The sequence below is a fragment of the Leuresthes tenuis genome, unplaced genomic scaffold (genome assembly GCF_036924035.1).
Source record: "Leuresthes tenuis unplaced genomic scaffold, fLeuTen1.0.hap1 SCAF_22, whole genome shotgun sequence".
NCBI lineage: Eukaryota > Metazoa > Chordata > Actinopteri > Atheriniformes > Atherinopsidae > Leuresthes > Leuresthes tenuis.
The window spans coordinates 1818134-1840274 of record NW_027325376.1 but is presented as its reverse complement, the minus strand read 5'-3'; the positions used below and the strand labels follow the sequence as shown (position 1 = coordinate 1840274).

General features: G+C 51.2%; 1 protein-coding gene across 1 annotated transcript; it reads right to left on the bottom strand.

Annotated features, from left to right (window-relative positions):
- Nucleotides 1-244: 244 nt before the first annotated feature.
- On the bottom strand, nucleotides 245-21350 carry LOC140282152 (coiled-coil domain-containing protein 171-like). Its single transcript, XM_072376734.1, has 24 exons — nucleotides 21317-21350; nucleotides 20435-20575; nucleotides 20006-20261; nucleotides 19146-19338; nucleotides 18307-18476; nucleotides 18084-18230; nucleotides 17913-18005; nucleotides 17681-17841; nucleotides 17458-17596; nucleotides 12617-12820; nucleotides 12436-12525; nucleotides 12019-12240; nucleotides 10237-10404; nucleotides 8793-8960; nucleotides 7947-8448; nucleotides 7609-7716; nucleotides 7356-7531; nucleotides 3424-3561; nucleotides 2514-2693; nucleotides 2297-2442; nucleotides 2038-2092; nucleotides 1822-1953; nucleotides 1589-1741; nucleotides 245-885 (listed from the first exon to the last, which is right to left on the bottom strand). Exons 2-24 carry the CDS (start codon nucleotides 20545-20547, stop codon nucleotides 640-642), a joined length of 3960 nt encoding a protein of 1319 aa, XP_072232835.1. The 5' UTR covers nucleotides 20548-20575; nucleotides 21317-21350; the 3' UTR covers nucleotides 245-639.
- Between the last annotated feature and the right edge of the window lie 791 nt (nucleotides 21351-22141).

The following is a 22141-nucleotide window of genomic DNA, read 5'->3' as shown; positions in this document are numbered from 1 at the left end:
CTGTGAAGCACTTTGGTCGACTTTAGTTGTTTTTAACTGGGCTTAACTCGACGGTCGCTGTGCAGACTTAAAGATGGCCTAAAGATGGCACTTCTGAGACTATCCTAAATGTTTGGGGTGGGGCTGAGCTTTAAAAACGAATATGAACGCAGCAGTTTGTCTCCAAGAAACAAAAACACCCAAAAATGTTGCACATTCACAGCTTTTATCACCCAATCTCCCATGAAAGTATGTAAAACAAACAGTTTTTGGTTTTACAGCTTCAGTTTCAGTCCTTAAATAAGTGAGATAAACGGTTTTGATTCAAATCAGGAAAAGAAACAACAGGAAAATGAAAAGAGGAAAGGTTTTGAAGCTGCTCGTGTGTTTAGTTTGTGAAGTTAAAGCGATTATAAAACACTGGAGTGGAGTAAAAGCCCCTCAGATAAAACCTGAAACAGACGAGGCACCAGCCAGCTGCTGATCCGTCACGAACATCTGGCTCAGCCGTCAGCGAGCGGTGTCAGACGGCGTTTGTTCTCAACTCGCAGAAATCCGGTTTGGACACCTGGAGGAGGACTCCACGTCTTTCCAGAGCATTCCTGAGGATGACGAAGGGTTTCCAGGACATTTCAATGACTTTCCAAAACCAGAAGCAGCTCAATGTGACGTCACTGATCCTCTGTTCTTCTTCGTGGTTTTCTTCCCTTTCTTTGTCGCCATTATGGGTTTGGAGAGGGCCGAGGGAGGGGCGGGGTTTGTTCGAGGGGAGTCTGAGGGGGCGTGGTCAATGTATAAGGGGGCGGGGCTTGTGCCGACTCCTGGGTCGTTGGACAAATTGAAGACGGGATCGGGTTGAGATTTTTCCACATCGATGAACGGTGACGCTTCAGGAAATTCCTCCACCTGAAAGAAGAACAGAAGGAGATCATTTCTCTTTTTAAGGTCGGCTCAACAAGTTTAAAGTGAAATTATCCTTTTTTCTGAATCCAATAAGACTGAATCTGATCATTAATGTAAAAGATGCACAATAACGAGACAAATCTGCAAGATTTCCTTCAGATTCGGCCAAACTGAACCGACTTCAAAGAAAAACACGTTTTCTTCTTCAAAAAACTAAACAAGCTTCTAAAATAGTCAAACTAGACTAAAATAAGCTGAATTAGACACGTATAACTGCTTAAAAATGAAATAATTTTTGAAACTTAAAGGCATTGTGTAAAATCCCTTCTTCCTGTTCCTGGGAGCAGATATCAGGGCGTCTGAAGTCACCAGCAGGTGTAAAAACTGCACAAACTGTGCTTAAATCCGTCTCAAACATCTAAATTTAGCCTCAGAAATGGTTTCACACTGTTAAAAACAGCAGAATTAGTTACTTTTAACTCAAAAATCCTGAATAAATGTGACATTTGATCAACCTAAATGAACTGGATCAGGTGTCCTCATGAATTTAAAGCGTCTTCTTCACGTTTACATGAGAAATTAAAAAAAGTTTTCTGAATTTTGACCCAAACCAGATGTTTGATTTATCAGCCGACGATGAAATAAAATAAACCAACAAAGGGTGACGTGTGCGGCCCGAGGAGGCCTGTTTACGGCGGCGTCTTACCGGGACAAAGGCCAGGTTGTCACGGAGACAGACGTCCTGCAGCTCGCTACGCAGAGCGGTCACGTGACTGCGGTGGGCGGAGACTTCCTCCTGGAGCCAGTCGATCCTGGAGCTGCAGGCGTGGCACAGCTGAGAGACGACGGCGAGGAAACTCTGCAAACGAGGGAAAGACGTGAAGAAGAACGCACGAAAGAAGGAGGAGACAAAAAGAAAGGCCCCGCCCACGCTGTTACCTGGCACGCCGTCACCTCAGGTGCTCCCATCATGCTCTCTGCTCCACTCAACTGCAGGTGGTCCAGTGGTAACAGCAGGGGGCGGGGCTGAGCTGCCGGGGAGCGCTGTGATTGGACGAGGCTCTCTCTGACCTGACGAGCGTACAGCATCACATCAGGTGTGTTTGTTTGTTTGTGTGTGTGTGTGTGTGTGCACGTGCACGTGCGTGCGTTCACCTGCTTGCAGCTCGTCTCCGCAGCCTTCATGCAGCGGATCACACAGTCCTGACGTCTGGAAAACACAATAAAACTTTATATTTTCAGATTAAAATAAGGATTAAAACAAGCAGCTTTTGTTTTGAAAGGACATCTTCACAGATCCTGTTTTTCCTGAAAGAAGTCGGAGGAATGGGGCATCTGATGGGGACTATTTTCAGCAGCGGATTAATCTCGTGTGACCGCTGTAATAAACGTGCTGCAGAGCAACTTGTCTTACCTGGCGGCGTCTCTCAGCTCGTCCTCGGCTCGCTGCAGCCGCTCCTCCACCTGCCTCCTCTCCCTGTGGACCCCCGACAGGTGCTTACCCAGAATCCTCAGCGAGCGCTCCTTCCGGCTCACGTCCCGCCGAGCCTCCGTCAGCGCCTGCAGACGACACCACGAGGACATTTACCTCCCATTCAGAGCCGCCGGGTCCAGATGAAACGAGCAGTTACCTGTGTGACCCGGCTCAGTGAGCGCTGCGAGTCCGTCTGCTCGGCGGTCTGAGCGGCGACTCGGCGCTGCAGAGCGTGCAGCTGGCTGGACTGATCCTGGAACAGCGACTGGGCCTCCTGCTCCCTGCTCAGAGCCTGACGGAGCTCCTCACACAGACTGTGGAAACGCTCAGCTGGAACCTGAACACAACACAGGTGTGTGTGTCTCACTCCAAACAGCACAGGTGTGTGTGTGTCTCACTCTAAACAGCACAGGTGTGTGTGTGTGTGTCTCACTCTAAACAGTACAGGTGTGTGTGTGTCTCACTCCGAACAGCACAGGTGTGTGTGTGTCTCACTCTAAACAGCACAGGTGTGTGTGTGTGTGTCTCACTCCAAACAGCACAGGTGTGTGTGTGTGTGTGTGTGTCTCACTCCAAACAGCACAGGTGTGTGTGTGTGTGTGTCTCACTCCAAACAGCACAGGTGTGTGTGTGTGTGTGTGTCTCACTCCAAACAGCACAGGTGTGTGTGTGTGTGTCTCACTCCAAACAGCACAGGTGTGTGTGTGTGTGTGTGTGTCTCACTCCAAACAGCACAGGTGTGTGTGTGTGTGTGTCTCACTCCAAACAGCACAGGTGTGTGTGTGTGTGTGTGTCTCACTCCAAACAGCACAGGTGTGTGTGTGTGTCTCACTCCAAACAGCACAGGTGTGTGTGTGTGTGTCTCACTCCAAACAGTACAGGTGTGTGTGTCTCACTCCAAACAGCACAGGTGTGTGTGTGTGTGTCTCACTCCAAACAGTACAGGTGTGTGTGTGTGTCTCACTCCAAACAGCACAGGTGTGTGTGTCTCACTCCAAACAGCACAGGTGTGTGTGTCTCACTCCAAACAGCACAGGTGTGTGTGTGTTAGTGCACGTGTCTCTCACCACCATCTCCTCCTTCTCCTGCTGCAGTCCTCTCTTCAGATTGGCCACCTCCAGCCGCAGGCTCCGCCTCTCCACCTCGGCTGAGTGCAGTCGTTTGCTGAAGAGCAGGAAGTGCTGCTGGATGCTGGACACCAGCGTCTGAAAGGAGGAGACACACAGGTGTGGGAGGTCACAACAAACCGACAGGTGTGGGAGGTCACAAACCGACAGGTGTGGGAGGTCACAAACCGACAGGTGTGGGAGGTCACAGACCGACAGGTGTGGGAGGTCACAAACCGACAGGTGTGGGAGGTCACAAACCGACAGGTGTGGGAGGTCACAACAGACCGACAGGTGTGGGAGGTCACAACAGACCGACAGGTGTGGGAGGTCACAACAAACCGACAGGTGTGGGAGGTCACAACAAACCGACAGGTGTGGGAGGTCACAACAAACCGACAGGTGTGGGAGGTCACAACAAACCGACAGGTGTGGGAGGTCACAACAAACCGACAGGTGTGGGAGGTCACAAACCGACAGGTGTGGGAGGTCACAAACCGACAGGTGTGGGAGGTCACAAACCGACAGGTGTGGGAGGTCACAACAGACCGACAGGTGTGGGAGGTCACAAACCGACAGGTGTGGGAGGTCACAAACCGACAGGTGTGGGAGGTCACAAACCGACAGGTGTGGGAGGTCACAAACCGACAGGTGTGGGAGGTCACAAACCGACAGGTGTGGGAGGTCACAAACCGACAGGTGTGGGAGGTCACAACAGACCGACAGGTGTGGGAGGTCACAACAGACCGACAGGTGTGGGAGGTCACAACAAACCGACAGGTGTGGGAGGTCACAACAGACCGACAGGTGTGGGAGGTCACAACAAACCGACAGGTGTGGGAGGTCACAAACCGACAGGTGTGGGAGGTCACAACAAACCGACAGGTGTGGGAGGTCACAACAAACCGACAGGTGTGGGAGGTCACAAACCGACAGGTGTGGGAGGTCACAACAAACCGACAGGTGTGGGAGGTCACAAACCGACAGGTGTGGGAGGTCACAAACCGACAGGTGTGCGAGGTCACAAACCGACAGGTGTGGGAGGTCACAAACCGACAGGTGTGGGAGGTCACAACAAACCGACAGGTGTGGGAGGTCACAACAAACCGACAGGTGTGGGAGGTCACAAACCGACAGGTGTGGGAGGTCACAAACCGACAGGTGTGGGAGGTCACAAACCGACAGGTGTGGGAGGTCACAAACCGACAGGTGTGGGAGGTCACAAACCGACAGGTGTGGGAGGTCACAACAAACCGACAGGTGTGGGAGGTCACAACAAACCGACAGGTGTGGGAGGTCACAGACCGACAGGTGTGGGAGGTCACAGACCGACAGGTGTGGGAGGTCACAGACCGACAGGTGTGGGAGGTCACAGACCGACAGGTGTGGGAGGTCACAGACCGACAGGTGTGGGAGGTCACAGACCGACAGGTGTGGGAGGTCACAGACCGACAGGTGTGGGAGGTCACAGACCGACAGGTGTGGGAGGTCACAACAAACCGACAGGTGTGGGAGGTCACAAACCGACAGGTGTGGGAGGTCACAAACCGACAGGTGTGGGAGGTCACAAACCGACAGGTGTGGGAGGTCACAAACCGACAGGTGTGGGAGGTCACAACAAACCGACAGGTGTGGGAGGTCACAAACTGACAGGTGTGGGAGGTCACAAACCGACAGGTGTGGGAGGTCACAAACCGACAGGTGTGGGAGGTCACAACAAACCGACAGGTGTGGGAGGTCACAAACCGACAGGTGTGGGAGGTCACAACAAACCGACAGGTGTGGGAGGTCACAAACCGACAGGTGTGGGAGGTCACAAACCGACAGGTGTGGGAGGTCACAAACCGACAGGTGTGGGAGGTCACAACAAACCGACAGGTGTGGGAGGTCACAACAAACCGACAGGTGTGGGAGGTCACAACAGACCGACAGGTGTGGGAGGTCACAAACCGACAGGTGTGGGAGGTCACAAACCGACAGGTGTGGGAGGTCACAACAAACCGACAGGTGTGGGAGGTCACAACAAACCGACAGGTGTGGGAGGTCACAACAAACCGACAGGTGTGGGAGGTCACAAACCGACAGGTGTGGGAGGTCACAACAAACCGACAGGTGTGGGAGGTCACAACAAACCGACAGGTGTGGGAGGTCACAAACTGACAGGTGTGGGAGGTCACAAACTGACAGGTGTGGGAGGTCACAAACTGACAGGTGTGGGAGGTCACAAACTGACAGGTGTGGGAGGTCACAAACCGACAGGTGTGGGAGGTCACAAAAGACCGACAGGTGTGGGAGGTCACAACAAACCGACAGGTGTGGGAGGTCACAACAAACCGACAGGTGTGGGAGGTCACAAACTGACAGGTGTGGGAGGTCACAAACCGACAGGTGTGGGAGGTCACAACAAACCGACAGGTGTGGGAGGTCACAACAGACCGACAGGTGTGGGAGGTCACAACAAACCGACAGGTGTGGGAGGTCACAACAAACCGACAGGTGTGGGAGGTCACAAACTGACAGGTGTGGGAGGTCACAAACCGACAGGTGTGGGAGGTCACAAAAGACCGACAGGTGTGGGAGGTCACAACAAACCGACAGGTGTGGGAGGTCACAACAAACCGACAGGTGTGGGAGGTCACAACAAACCGACAGGTGTGGGAGGTCACAAACTGACAGGTGTGGGAGGTCACAAACCGACAGGTGTGGGAGGTCACAACAAACCGACAGGTGTGGGAGGTCACAACAGACCGACAGGTGTGGGAGGTCACAACAAACCGACAGGTGTGGGAGGTCACAAACCGACAGGTGTGGGAGGTCACAGACCGACAGGTGTGGGAGGTCACAAACCGACAGGTGTGGGAGGTCACAAACCGACAGGTGTGGGAGGTCACAACAAACCGACAGGTGTGGGAGGTCACAACAGACCGACAGGTGTGGGAGGTCACAAACCGACAGGTGTGGGAGGTCACAAACCGACAGGTGTGGGAGGTCACAACAAACCGACAGGTGTGGGAGGTCACAACAAACCGACAGGTGTGGGAGGTCACAAACCGACAGGTGTGGGAGGTCACAACAAACCGACAGGTGTGGGAGGTCACAACAAACCGACAGGTGTGGGAGGTCACAAACTGACAGGTGTGGGAGGTCACAAACTGACAGGTGTGGGAGGTCACAAACTGACAGGTGTGGGAGGTCACAAACTGACAGGTGTGGGAGGTCACAAACCGACAGGTGTGGGAGGTCACAACAAACCGACAGGTGTGGGAGGTCACAAAAGACCGACAGGTGTGGGAGGTCACAACAAACCGACAGGTGTGGGAGGTCACAACAAACCGACAGGTGTGGGAGGTCACAACAAACCGACAGGTGTGGGAGGTCACAAACCGACAGGTGTGGGAGGTCACAAACCGACAGGTGTGGGAGGTCACAACAAACCGACAGGTGTGGGAGGTCACAAACCGACAGGTGTGGGAGGTCACAAACCGACAGGTGTGGGAGGTCACAAACCGACAGGTGTGGGAGGTCACAAACCGACAGGTGTGGGAGGTCACAACAAACCGACAGGTGTGGGAGGTCACAACAAACCGACAGGTGTGGGAGGTCACAAACTGACAGGTGTGGGAGGTCACAAACTGACAGGTGTGGGAGGTCACAAACTGACAGGTGTGGGAGGTCACAACAAACCGACAGGTGTGGGAGGTCACAAACCGACAGGTGTGGGAGGTCACAACAAACCGACAGGTGTGGGAGGTCACAACAGATCGACAGGTGTGGGAGGTCACAAACCGACAGGTGTGGGAGGTCACAACAAACCGACAGGTGTGGGAGGTCACAACAAACCGACGGGTGTGGGAGGTCACAACAAAACGACAGGTGTGGGAGTATCCGGTTACCTTTGTATCCGGCTGCGGAGCCGTCAGTCTGTCCAGGCCGAGTCTCAACCGGCTGCTCAGCGAGTCTTCATCCGCTCTGCCAGACAAAATACTCGAATCTGATTGGTCGGGGAGGTGATCCAGGAGGCGGGACAAACCGGAGCGAGCAGCTGAGATCACATTCGAAGGGGTGGAGCCTGCAGAAGTGGTCAGACGCTGCTGTGATGACATGAAGCCTGAGTCTGAGCTTTCATATGAATAAGTGGGCAGTTACCAGTGTGTGAGAGCGCCCCCTGCAGGTCGGCCATGGAGGACAGAATAACGGAGGAGAGGCGTTTAGAGCGAAGCCAGCGAGAACAAACGCCATCAGGACTTTCCTCATCTAAAAAACACAAATAACATAAAATACCTTGTGGAGAAAGAGACAAACGACAGATGTTTCGAAGTCTTTCTGAGCAACACTTCTTGTGTTAAAGTTTTATTTAATTTATTTAGGATTCGACCTTTCAGTGAAAGGTCAGCAGTGTTTACCTGGATGAACACAAACCTGCTGGTTGTTTGTTCTTCATCATCAGTGCTAATAACTGATCATTGTTCTGAGGGATCAATCACCTAGTTGTTGTGCTTCTTGACCCTTCTGTGTTGCCGTAGCTTCTCCATAAACACAGACAGCCGCAGCGCTGCCTCCTCTCTCCAGTCGAAACAACACCGTCGTCCTCCTGGTCAGAGCACACCACCTCTTCAGCGCCAACACCACGCACACGCTCCTCCTCCACCGCCGCCTCGCCGCCCTCCTTCCTCCTCCCTCCTCCTCCCCCGTGTCTTTCTCACCCCCCAGAGCGTCGGCGAGCCTCCTCACCTCCTCCTCCAGCAGCTGCTTCTCCGCCAGCCACCTGGACAGGAGGCTTTTCTGTTGGGAGAGCGCCTGAACGCAGCGCTGGGCGTGCCTCAGGGTTCCCGCCAGCAGAGCGCAGGCCAAGAAGAAGGAGGAAGACTCTCTGCGGCTTCTGGAGAGGAGGCTCTGGAGCCGGGAGAGGTCAGAGGTCAGCGAGGAACAGCGGCGCTCCAGAGAGGAGGCGTGATCCTGGAGCGAGTCGCACTGAGAGCGACACGACTGAAACAGAGAGTGACTTAATCAGTTTAATACTGAAACAGCTTTCATTGAAGCTGCTGGATCAGATGCTTCCTTCATCATTCTCAGATAAAATGTGTTGAAGTTTTATCAGGTCAAACTCAAGCCCAACAGGCAGGTTTATAGTTTAATAATCTGACACATTCGAACACCAAACCATGATAAAAACAGAGATGCTTGTTTCTGTGCCCATAACTTTAAGATGTAACGTTACAGGGAGCCCAGATGAGTTTATAAAGGGTTCAATACCCACAGGAGAGTGATTGTAGAAAGCTCTCTGGGGCTCCTTCAGCCCTGCTGATTCAGCTCATCTGAGGATGTGTTACCTGCAGCTGGATCTGCAGCTGGCTGACGGTGTGTGTGTGCTGGCTGCTCCACGCCTCCTCCCTCCTCCTCACGCTCTCCTCCAGACGAGTCAACGCGCCCTCCTGACTGCGCTGCAGCTGGCGCACACACGCACTCTTCTTCTCACACGCTCTCTGCAGGTGGACGACCTGCAGAGAAGAAGAACGCCGCGGTCACATGGTCACAAAGAGCATAAAGCAACATGTCAGACATGCAAAAACTGTAAAAATGAGGCGAAAACAACCAGAAAGAAACACGAAAAGATGCAATGCTTAAAAAATGAAGCACAATACGACAAAACTAATACAGAAAAACCTCAAAAACAATGAAAAAGACACCAAACAAGTTAAAAGATCCACAAAGGAACCAGAACTTATTCCAAAAAGATTCAAAAGAGACACAAAACGATGACAAAAGGACATTAAACATTTACTGCAGGTGGACGACCTGCAGAGAAAGATGGGCTCAGATGGTTTCAAACGGATCTATAAGACACGAGGAGGAAAAACGTGCCACAACTGTCGCACACACGATTCATCCCAAAGGGATATTATAACGTTTTTTATGAGCTTTTATTGTGAAGACGTGTTGCAGCTGGGAGGAAGGCCCTCCTGCATCTCTCTGTTACAGCAGAGCTGAAGAAGCCTCACACTGTTCGAACAGCGCTAAGAGGAGGAGGAGGAGGAGGAGGAGGAGGAAGAGGAGGAGGAGGAGGAGGAGGAGGAGGATCAGGCTTCTTTATGCTCCTTAACTTTCTGAAGCCAAATAAAAATAAGACCCGGTTATCGTCTTTGGAAATCCTGAACTTCTCCTGGAACTTTTCCAGCTAAGACCGATCATAAACCTGCTGTTTCACCTCACATTCGGCTACGTTCTCAGCGTAGTTCCTGTGTCGGACGCTTGTTATCGGAGACGCCACAAGGGGGCGCACCTGATCCCTCAGGCTGGAAGCTGATTTACAGGATTTAAGCAGAAGAACTCTGATAAACGCTAAATGTGGGGTTAGCATCCAGCCGAGCTAAGATCAGGACAGAAAGCTACAGTGATGACATCATAGATGGTTTGAGGCCCCTGAACCAATCACAGGACGAGAAACTGACGACACAAAACTTCGAAACTTCCATCAGTTTTTCTTTTATTCCTGTAATTTCATATCAAGAAGAAAAGAAAAGTCCTGCCAAAAGCATTTTAGGTCGCAACAAACACCAATAACTACCACAAAGTGCTGTCGGGACTCGTGTGTTAACAAAAGAAACAAAGTTTATCAGAAAAAACGTGAAATATCGCGTTTTAAAAAAGTAAATGAGATATTCCTCCTCTTCCAGACTCCAAAGTGGGAAGAAAAGCAGCTCCTTCATGTCTGTTTTACACTCGGATCCGACTGGCACAGAACCAGTGACCTCTCTCCTCCTTTCACAAACTAACCTTGTCGTTGGCCTTCCGCAGGTCAGAGGTCAGCTGGTCCACCTGCTCGCTGATGACGTCACACAGCTCCTTCCAGGTGAAGTTTCCCAGAATGCTCTGGGGCTGACGGAGGAGGACGCAGCCGGCCAGCAGGCGCTGGTACAGGCAGTAGAGGAAGGACAGACGGGCCTGACGCACACACACAGACACACACAGACACACACAGACACACACAGACACACACAGACACACACAGACACACACAGACACACACAGACACACACAGACACACACAGACACACACAAACACACACAGACACACACAGACACACACAAACACACACAGACACACACAGACACACACAGACACACACAGACACACACAAACACACACAGACACACACAAACACACACAGACACACACAGACACACAGAAACACACACAAACACACACAGAAACACACACAGACAGAGGCTCAGTGTGAGGCACCTTTACAAGATTTCCTCCACGTAATTAAATGTCTGCCGTTAATGACATCACGCTGTGTAAAACACAGACAGAGGACAGGAAGGAGACAGGGTCGTCCGTACTGGACCGTAAACACCACTGAGATCATCTCCACCCAAACCTAACTGTAAGCTGTTTCCATCCTTTACAGGCGAGACTGAAATTAACTTGTTTTTATTTAAACGTTCAGCTTTAGAGGCTGATTCTGTCTGTAAGACACGGTGGTGGAAGCATCATGTCTGCATCTACCATCATCGCTAACAGAAAACTAACTTTAAAGCTACACCAGGCCTCCTCTAAAGGGTTGAGTTAGGGTCCAAACATCGGTCCAACAGCCGAACCACAAGACAAATACCCTAAAAACAACTTATTCTGAGTTAAATAAGAGTAAAATTAAAGGTCCCATTTCATCCTCCATGTTTTCTGTCTTATCTGCAGTTAAAATTGTGTTTTTCCTCCTAAAAACAATCTTTTAAACCTTTAAAACCAGGAAACAGCGTAAAGAAAACGCGTTTTTGGCTGTGAGGGTAAGTTGACCCTTTTCAGCTTCCATAGAGACTCAGAAACTTGGCTCAGTTGGTTTTTCCAGTTGGGAAAAGGTTTGGATTTGTTGGCTTCACTTCCCAGACGACAGTTTTATGAACAGGAACCAGTAGGATGGCTGTGCAGGGAGGCTGAAGCTGAACTTTGAGGCTGTTCCAACACTAAAAGGACACGAGTCTGAACCTTTAACTGTGCTGGAATCAGACGTATGAACGGGTTTTACTTCAAATATCGTGGCTACACTGAGTGAAAAGGCAGCTGAGAGAGCCAACGGTACTTTGTGTTCATACATGTAGACATGAGACAACCGAACGGGTCCATTTGTTGCTTCCAGAACCGCTCAGAAACTCAGAGTCACTCACAGCTGCAGGAACTGAACAGATTTACCAAACAGAGACGTCCTGCTGTGATCTCTGCTGTTCTGGTTCTGATCTCAAGTGTTTTTATAGCAGCTTCCTAACCAGCAACTGGAGTAGTCCCTGTCCCCACCCCCTCGACAAACCTAAACTGGACTTATGAAGTGTGCAAAGCTGAAGTGGAGGAACTCAAGAAGAAGATGATCGTCCACTTCAGTGTTTTGGAAGAGTTAAGTCGTCGCCCTGACCTCCAATGACCTCCCAGATATCCAATGAAACCCACCAGGAACCCAGAGCTAAAACTCCTCTGAGCTGAACAGAGACAAAAACTCACAGAAATGCAGCATCAGATCATTTTCTGAGGCCAAATTAAAACATGAATGTTTGAACAATCACCGTTGACTCTTTCTTGAAGCAGTCAGTTATCGTCTGGACTTCTTCCCTCTGTTTCTGTAGCTCCTCCCTCTGTGTCTGTAGCTCCTCCCTCTGTGTCTGTAGCTCCTCCCTCCGTTTCTGCAGCTCCGCCTGCAGGTGACGAGTCTGCATCGACCAATCAGAGCTCTCCTGACGCAAACCAGCCACTTCCTCCTCCAGTTTGGCCGACGCCTGCCGAGACTCCTGAAGAACAGAGACGGCACAAACTGTTACTGATCCACAGTAAGCTTTAGGAGAGATATTTTACAAATAACATGTCAAATGGTTAAAGTTTCCTTCTGTCACACCACCTTTAAATGGTTAGAGTAAAAGTACAAGACATAATCATCTAATTGCACATAAACTCGGACTATATTCAGTAAAAACAGGAGTATTTACATCCATCTGCCTCCTCTGGTCTGAGGTCAGCTGCTGCAGAGTCCGGTTCTCCTCCTGCAGCTTCTCTGATGCAGACAGCAGGTCCTGAAGCTGGAATCAGAGGCAGGACAATGAGAGAAATGAGAGAAATGAGAGACCTGGAGACGGAAACAGAGAAGAAGAGAGTGAGCAGGTGGTTCACCTGCGTGTCAGAGTCCTCCAGTCTGTGCTGGTAGCCGCTCAGAGTCACCGTCAGCAGCCGGAGGACCTCCGCGGGGCTCGGTTTCCCATCATCCTTTGCTGGTTGTGTGGAATCAGCTGAGCTGCCATGCTGTCGCAGCGCGTCTCTGAGCTGTTGGATGAGGCTCAGAAAGGACTCCTCTGCATCTGACTGCCTCTGAGCTGCCTAAACACAGAAGAAGAAGAAAGAGTTGGATATCCGGGGACTTCGCTGCTGTGTCCCCGGGTTTAAAATGTCCAACTCAGACGGCTTTTAATGGGTCAGTGTGACAATGTTCCGACATGATAACCGGCTGAATGCAGAGAGAAAACGAACATAAAGGATAATAAACGGAGGGCGTCTGGTTTGGGAACCTCTGCTTTCTGCAGATGGTGTGCTTCTGTTGACCTTCAGCTCACAGCTGAGTGTGAAGAATCTCCTCCAGATCTGAGGCCCTGGTTCTGAACCTCCGGGTCGGGCTGAGTCTCTGCCTCAGCTGGAGCAGTTTCAGCATCTCTGGTTCTGGTTCTGAGTGATGGTGAGTTGGATCAGAGATGGACAGACGGATCGGGGCTTCGTCAGCAGTAATAAGGGCGCTGCTCCGGTCCGTTTGGTGAAGCTGAGCCGGAAGGAGAAGCTTTCAGGTTCCTGCTCCATCTTTGTTCCAACCCTCACCTGTGCTCACAGATCTGGGTTCTGACCCAAAGAAGGAGGTCGTGGTTTCCTTCAGAGGGGGGCGGGGCTCAGCCTTAGAGATAGGGGGAGGAGCTCCACCATATAGGGGGAGGAGCTCCACCATCCGGGGGGAGGAGCTCCACCATCCAGAGGGAGGAGCTCCATCATCAGGGGGAGGAGCTCCACCATCCAGAGGGAGGAGCTCCATCATCAGGGGGAGGAGCTCCATCATCCAGGGGAGGAGCTCCACCATCCAGAGGGAGGAGCTCCACCATTAGGGGGAGGAGCTCCACCATACGGAGGGAGGGGCTCCATCATCAGGGGGAGGAGCTCCACCATACGGAGGGAGGAGCTCAGAGTAGAGCCGCTGCTCCTCCACATAGAAAGGAGTCAGCTGAGGTGGTTTCTCTGGTTAGGATGCCTCCTGGTCGCCTCCCTTTGGACCTGACCTCTGATAAGAGGAAGGAGATGATGGATGGAAATCAGACTTGAGGGGGTTACCTCTGAAGTCCCGGTGAGGAACTCTCCGGTTCCAGTGTTTTTGTGTTGGATGGTAACAGGAATCGGGGCGTTTTTCTGTCCCTTACAACAAGATTTAATAACTTTGGTACATGAGGGGATGATGATGCAGCCGAATTAACCTTCTTTAATACTGGAGCTTTAATGAGAAACGAGGCGCCGCCGTGTTTAACCGTGAGAAACGTTCCACTGAGGCGCCGCCGTGTTTAACCCTGAGAAACGTTCCACTGAGGCGCCGCCGTGTTTAACCCTGAGAAACGTTCCACTGAGGCGCCGCCGTGTTTAACCCTGAGAAACGTTCCACTGAGGCGCCGCCGTGTTTAACCGTGAGAAACGTTCCACTGAGGCGCCGCCGTGTTTAACCCTGAGAAACGTTCCACTGAGGCGCCGCCGTGTTTAACCCTGAGAAACGTTCCACTGAGGCGCCGCCGTGTTTAACCCTGAGAAACGTTCCACTGAGGCGCCGCCGTGTTTAACCCTGAGAAACGTTCCACTGAGGCGCCGCCGTGTTTAACCCTGAGAAACGTTCCACTGAGGCGCCGCCGTGTTTAACCCTGAGAAACGTTCCACTGAGGCGCCGCCGTGTTTAACCCTGAGAAACGTTCCACTGAGGCGCCGCCGTGTTTAACCGTGAGAAACGTTCCACTGAGGCGCCGCCGTGTTTAACCCTGAGAAACGTTCCACTGAGGCGCCGCCGTGTTTCACCCTGAGAAACGTTCCACTGAGGCGCCGCCGTGTTTAACCCTGAGAAACGTTCCACTGAGGCGCCGCCGTGTTTAACCCTGAGAAACGTTCCACTGAGGCGCCGCCGTGTTTAACCCTGAGAAACGTTCCACTGAGGCGCCGCCGTGTTTAACCCTGAGAAACGTTCCACTGAGGCGCCGCCGTGTTTCACCCTGAGAAACGTTCCACTGAGGCGCCGCCGTGTTTCACCCTGAGAAACGTTCCACTGAGGCGCCGCCGTGTTTCACCCTGAGAAACGTTCCACTGAGGCGCCGCCGTGTTTCACCCTGAGAAACGTTCCACTGAGGCGCCGCCATGTTTCACCCTGAGAAACGTTCCACTGAGGCGCCGCCGTGTTTAACCCTGAGAAACGTTCCACTGAGGCGCCGCCGTGTTTAACCCTGAGAAACGTTCCACTGAGGCGCCGCCGTGTTTCACCCTGAGAAACGTTCCACTGAGGCGCCGCCGTGTTTCACCCTGAGAAACGTTCCACTGAGGCGCCGCCGTGTTTAAGCGTGAGAAACGTTCCACTGAGGCGCCGCCGTGTTTCACCCTGAGAAACGTTCCACTGAGGCGCCGCCGTGTTTAACCCTGAGAAACGTTCCACTGAGGCGCCGCCGTGTTTAACCCTGAGAAACGTTCCACTGAGGCGCCGCCGTGTTTAACCCTGAGAAACGTTCCACTGAGGCGCCGCCGTGTTTCACCCTGAGAAACGTTCCACTGAGGCGCCGCCGTGTTTAACCCTGAGAAACGTTCCACTGAGGCGCCGCCGTGTTTAACCCTGAGAAACGTTCCACTGAGGCGCCGCCGTGTTTAACCCTGAGAAACGTTCCACTGAGGCGCCGCCGTGTTTAACCCTGAGAAACGTTCCACTGAGGCGCCGCCGTGTTTCACCCTGAGAAACGTTCCACTGAGGCGCCGCCGTGTTTCACCCTGAGAAACGTTCCACTGAGGCGCCGCCGTGTTTCACCCTGAGAAACGTTCCACTGAGGCGCCGCCGTGTTTAACCCTGAGAAACGTTCCACTGAGGCGCCGCCGTGTTTAACCCTGAGAAACGTTCCACTGAGGCGCCGCCGTGTTTAACCCTGAGAAACGTTCCACTGAGGCGCCGCCGTGTTTAACCCTGAGAAACGTTCCACTGAGGCGCCGCCGTGTTTAACCCTGAGAAACGTTCCACTGAGGCGCCGCCGTGTTTAACCGTGAGAAACGTTCCACTGAGGCGCCGCCGTGTTTAACCCTGAGAAACGTTCCACTGAGGCGCCGCCGTGTTTCACCCTGAGAAACGTTCCACTGAGGCGCCGCCGTGTTTAACCCTGAGAAACGTTCCACTGAGGCGCCGCCGTGTTTAACCCTGAGAAACGTTCCACTGAGGCGCCGCCGTGTTTAACCCTGAGAAACGTTCCACTGAGGCGCCGCCGTGTTTAACCCTGAGAAACGTTCCACTGAGGCGCCGCCGTGTTTCACCCTGAGAAACGTTCCACTGAGGCGCCGCCGTGTTTCACCCTGAGAAACGTTCCACTGAGGCGCCGCCGTGTTTCACCCTGAGAAACGTTCCACTGAGGCGCCGCCGTGTTTCACCCTGAGAAACGTTCCACTGAGGCGCCGCCGTGTTTCACCCTGAGAAACGTTCCACTGAGGCGCCGCCGTGTTTAACCCTGAGAAACGTTCCACTGAGGCGCCGCCGTGTTTAACCCTGAGAAACGTTCCACTGAGGCGCCGCCGTGTTTCACCCTGAGAAACGTTCCACTGAGGCGCCGCCGTGTTTCACCCTGAGAAACGTTCCACTGAGGCGCCGCCGTGTTTCACCGTGAGAAACGTTCCACTGAGGCGCCGCCGTGTTTCACCCTGAGAAACGTTCCACTGAGGCGCCGCCGTGTTTAACCCTGAGAAACGTTCCACTGAGGCGCCGCCGTGTTTAACCCTGAGAAACGTTCCACTGAGGCGCCGCCGTGTTTAACCCTGAGAAACGTTCCACTGAGGCGCCGCCGTGTTTCACCCTGAGAAACGTTCCACTGAGGCGCCGCCGTGTTTAACCCTGAGAAACGTTCCACTGAGGCGCCGCCGTGTTTAACCCTGAGAAACGTTCCACTGAGGCGCCGCCGTGTTTAACCCTGAGAAACGTTCCACTGAGGCGCCGCCGTGTTTAACCCTGAGAAACGTTCCACTGAGGCGCCGCCGTGTTTCACCCTGAGAAACGTTCCACTGAGGCGCCGCCGTGTTTCACCCTGAGAAACGTTCCACTGAGGCGCCGCCGTGTTTTACCCTGAGAAACGTTCCACTGAGGCGCCGCCGTGTTTAACCCTGAGAAACGTTCCACTGAGGCGCCGCCGTGTTTCACCCTGAGAAACGTTCCACTGAGGCGCCGCCGTGTTTAACCCTGAGAAACGTTCCACTGAGGCGCCGCCGTGTTTAACCCTGAGAAACGTTCCACTGAGGCGCCGCCGTGTTTAACCCTGAGAAACGTTCCACTGAGGCGCCGCCGTGTTTCACCCTGAGAAACGTTCCACTGAGGCGCCGCCGTGTTTCACCCTGAGAAACGTTCCACTGAGGCGCCGCCGTGTTTAACCCTGAGAAACGTTCCACTGAGGCGCCGCCGTGTTTAACCCTGAGAAACGTTCCACTGAGGCGCCGCCGTGTTTAACCCTGAGAAACGTTCCACTGAGGCGCCGCCGTGTTTAACCGTGAGAAACGTTCCACTGAGGCGCCGCCGTGTTTAACCCTGAGAAACGTTCCACTGAGGCGCCGCCGTGTTTAACCCTGAGAAACGTTCCACTGAGGCGCCGCCGTGTTTATAAATACCAGGAGAACATGGCTGCAGGTTGGAACTGAAGGAGCTCAGAGGTCTGGAGCTCAGAGACATGAATCTGCCGCAGCTTGACTACAGAGTGACTCCGTGTGTGCGTTACCTGCTGCAGCAGTGAGCGTGTGGCGGCGTGCTGTCTTTTCTCCTCCTCCAGCCGCTCTCTGAGGTCAGAGGTCACCTTCCTTTGGGTTTCCAGGGCAGCGCTCATGTCGGACCTGCTGTGCTCGTACTCAGACTGCAGCCTGCGCACACAGCAGAGTTCACGGTAACACGGTCCGTGATGATGGAATCTGTGATGTCATCGCTTTGTTTGCTGTGATGCTCACCGCTCCAGAGCGCGCTCGGCGCCGTCGCTCCGCTCCTTCTCCCCGCTGAAAGCGCGCTCCACCTCCCTGAACTGAGCTCGCAGCAGCTCCAGGCTGCGCTGCGCCTCCTGCTGGCCGGACCGCTCCACCGCCACCACGGCCTCCAGGTCCCGCGCCCGCCGCTGCAGGGTCACATGATCACAGGTCATCTGACGGGTTTTCACATGACTCCACTCGTTAAGTCGTGCCTTACCTGGAGGAGCTCAGAGTGGAACTTGGTCTCCAGGTGCGCCGCCCGCTCCGCCTCGACGCTCGACTCCAGAGACTTCACCCTCTGATCCGACAGCTGGACACACAGAGCACAGACAGTCACCTCCATCGCTCCTCCACCTCCTCCACCTCAGCTCAGGCCTCTGGATCTCACCTCCTTCTCCTTGCGGCTCCTCTCCTCGCTCTCCGTCAGGTGCTTCAGCTCCTCGGCTTGTCGCCCGGTCGCCTCCGCCTCTTTCTGCATCTCCCTCTGCAGCTCCGCCATCCTCCTCTCGGACTCCTCCAGCGCCTCCTCCTGGTCCTGCAGGACATTTGTGACAGTTTTCTGTCTCTGGGATGGAGTTAAAACCTGCTCTGTGAGCGTTTGTGTGTCAGACCTGCAGCAGTCGGTGCAGCCGCTGGTTCTCGGAGCTGAAGCTCTGAATCAGACGGTCGCGCTCCTCCACCTCCTGCTGCAAAGCATGCTGGTCCTCCTCCCTGGCCTGCCGCGTGATGAGCAGCGCTTTCTGCAGCTCGTCGACCTTCTGCTGGAGCTCCGCCTCTCGCTCTGACATGCAAACGCAGTTAGAGCTGCTTAGTCCACTTGTTCCATCTGAACTCAGATCCTACAGAACACCGGAAACTGGGCCGGACGCTCTGCCACAGCACTAAACTGGTTTCAATCCCAGAGTCAGGGTTCACACACCTGAGCAGAAATGGCATGTGGAGCTCCTCAGGGTTCAATCCTGGGGCCTCTTTTATTCAACATTTAAAGGCTCCCGATACCACCCAGGGATTAGAATCCCTCACAAACACTCAAAGAATAAACAACTGGATGATCCAGAGCTTTCTTAAGTTAAACATTATCAGTCTTTGATGTTAAAAACTACAAACCAGGAGAATATTTCCAGGATTAAAGGACTAATATGTCAGAGTGGTTAAATGGTTTCGTCTCAGATCTTCTGCTCCAATCTGAACCTTCAGGAACATGTTTGCTTTCTGTCCTCAGAGTTAAACCAAACATGTAGAAGCTTCTCTCAGTTTTTAACTCCCAGAAAACTGCAGGTCGGCTTCAACTCTTCTTCTTTAAAATCAAACTTTTCACTCCTGCATTTAATTCACTGAACTAACTGAACTAAAGGGCTTTGGTTTAATCAAATCTTACAACTGAACACCAGTTTTCCAAAGCTTCCTGATGCAGAGCGATGAGATTTATGAGTGCGTTCCATTCGTTCACCTGTGAGCGCCTCCTTCTCTCTGCTGAGCGCCTCCTTCTCTCTGCTGAGCGCCTCCTTCTCTCTGCTGAGCTCGCCGACTCGCTCGGCGTCCCTGCGACTCACAGCCAGCTGGTACTGAAGCTCCGCCCGCTGAGCCTCACCGCGCTCCAGCGATGAGCGGAGGCGGGTCACCTCCACCTGCAGCCTGCACGCCTGAACACACACACACAGGTATATTATACACGACTTATGTAAGAACATTTCAATCTATGATTATGATACTTTTCATCACCTTTAATTCAATTTGAACAATAATTCCTAACTTCAGATTCAACTTTTAACTGATAAATTTCAGTTTCATTTTACATTTTTTCATCTTTAAATTACTTTTTTTAATTATTCAGCTACAATTTTGAAGTTTTCTCAAATCTTTATATCATAAATCTGATTTATTTTATATCTAATTACCTTTTTTCCCCAAATCTTTCTATTAATTTATCTGCGTTAGTTCACAGCATTGAACATTTGTTCGTGTTTCATTTCATAAAATTATTATTTTTCCCTAATTCTGACTTTTCATCACAAGCTCGGATCTTTTTAAATTCCTAGTTTCTACTTTTTATGAGATATTTTATGTTAATATTCCTGATACAGTCCCTTAAGATGTCTTTAGCACAACATAAACAAGCTAAATTAAACCAGTTTCAGTCAGTTTTACTTCATATTTTTGAGCTCTTTTGCTGTTTTTACTGATGGAAGACGTGTCATCACCTGCTTTCTCAGGTGAGACAAACAGGCTGAACACCTGAACACATGTTTGGGCTGAAAGCAGCCACCAGGGGGCGCTGCTGTGTTCTGGCTTCAGTCTGGTGCTGCTCACCTCCTGGTTGTGGCTGGATGTCAGCTCCAGTTTCTCCTTCTCCAGCTGGGTGAGCCTCCACCTCAGCCTGCTCATCTCCTCGCCTCCTTCACCTCCTTCTGACGCCGCCCTCCTCCCTCCTCCGCCCCTCTCTTTTTCTCTGCCCCTCTCTGCATCTCCTTGGCTCCCCCGTCCCTCCTTATCCTCCTTCCTCGCTGCTCTTCTTCCTCCTGCCTGCTTCTCTCTGTGCTGCATCACACTGATGATCTTATTAAACCTGAAGAAAAAGAGGAAAAGTGGTTTATTTACTGAAACAAAATGTCTGAATTTCACCTCAGAATGTTTCATTATTCCAACATATTTCTTAACCTTCATCTAAAGATTTAAGCTCTTTTTTTTGTTTCTTCATCAGTGAAAACAGCTCAGGTAACTACGTGGATCATCTCCCACCTTGTGATCGCCTCCTCGGGGCTCCGGGCACCGCTGACCGCGGCTGCTGGTTCAGTCCTCCGCTTCTCCCCCCTCCTGCCCCGGCCAGGCTGTCTGCTCGGTCCTGGCTGCATATCTCCCTCTGAACCGCGTTTAATAACCCTGAAGATGCAATTCAACTGTTTATTACACATACTGGACTTTAAGTGTGGTATGAATCTATTTCCTCATTACATTTAAGCCTTAAAAGAGGTTCCCAGTAGGTAAATAGTCAGTTATTTGTGCTTCCGAGGACTCTGGAGGACCCTTGGTGCCGGTTGCTCTGATGCTCATGTTGCCTTGCCAGCAGACGCACTGAACCCCGCACACGACGGGACTCTATTCGCATATCTTCCCAGTAAAGACTTAACATAATATAAGTCGAGTTATCTACCATTTACAACAAATCAGTTATTCTTAACAGTTCAATTCGGCATTACTCACGCGAACACAAAAACACTTTTGTCAACACAACGTTTACTTGTGTGCTTCACAATCTTCTGTCCGCAGCGGTTTGTTTAGCTGTGATTTTATAGACTTTAATGTTGCGTTTGGTGGATCATCTGCACGCCGAATTAATAAAAAAATGTTGGTAATTCTTAAATTACTTAAGACTTTACATTAATTTGCGTATGATTTAATAACATACGATATAATCCCAAATTCTAACATTTTTGTAATGGAATCTTGTTACCATAAACGAACTAAAACCAGAACAAAGAGACTTTTAGTAGTTGCTAATCAAGTTTCAAGTCTTCAAACTAACGTTAACTATAACGAAACGGCATACAGCACCTTACCGCATATAAAGAATAAAACATATAACTGATAAAAAGCTGTTTGTAAGCTGTCATAATCACTTACTATAACATTTGTCCAGAAACCGTTTGAATCGAACGCCATCTTTGACGTCTATACGTCATTTCCGCATCAGCTGAAAAATAACAGCCAATAGAAGCTTCCCAGATTGGTACGTCATAGTTTATCAACGATAATAGTATTGAATTATGCCGTATGAATTACATTTGAGTTTAAACGTAAAATGAATCTATTTAAATTGAAAACAGGTAATTATTTAAGAAGTGTGTGGAAAACTTTTTCCATTCAAAAACAGTCTCAGCTGCTACTGAGCAGCTACATATAGCTTCTATCTAATTAGCATTATTCTTGTTCTATTATAATAAATAAAGTCAAATCTGCATGTTGTGACAACATTTAACTTAAAAATGAGAAAAATGCTAATAACTATTAGTATTGGACTTTACTGCAAACATGTACAAAATGTTTACAGATTATGAGAAACAAACAAATGCAACAACTCAACCAATGATGATAACAATAACGCAAAACAATAATAGTTCAACAAGACAGAGAACATACTAATATAAAATAATAATAACAAAAATACAGTAGAAAAAGAGCTAAATAAAACAAAACAAGACTATATCGATGCAAAAATAAACTGTACACAGATGTTGACACATTTAAAGAGAAACATACTGTTTTTATCTGTCTGTGTGGACATCCATCCATCCACCCACCCACCCGTCCATCCTGCCTGAAAAACCTCCAAAGGGAGGCGACCAGGAGGCATCCTAACCAGATAAACTATCTCAGCTGACTCCTTTCTATGTGGAGAAGCTGCGGCTGTCTTTTTTTTTTACTGTTTTTTGCTCCTCAGGGCCACTA

Bases quoted from the DNA above. Each gene is read 5' to 3' on its own strand.
- LOC140282152 (XM_072376734.1), bottom strand. From the start codon at position 20,547: ATGCAGCCAGGACCGAGCAGACAGCCTGGCCGGGGCAGGAGGGGGGAG. The intron at 2,694-3,423 runs GTGAGAGACACG...TGTTGTGTTCAG, and splicing joins AGGAGAAGGAGGAGATGGTG to GTTCCAGCTGAGCGTTTCCA. The intron at 2,093-2,296 runs GTAAGACAAGTT...TGTGTTTTCCAG, and splicing joins GAGCTGAGAGACGCCGCCAG to ACGTCAGGACTGTGTGATCC.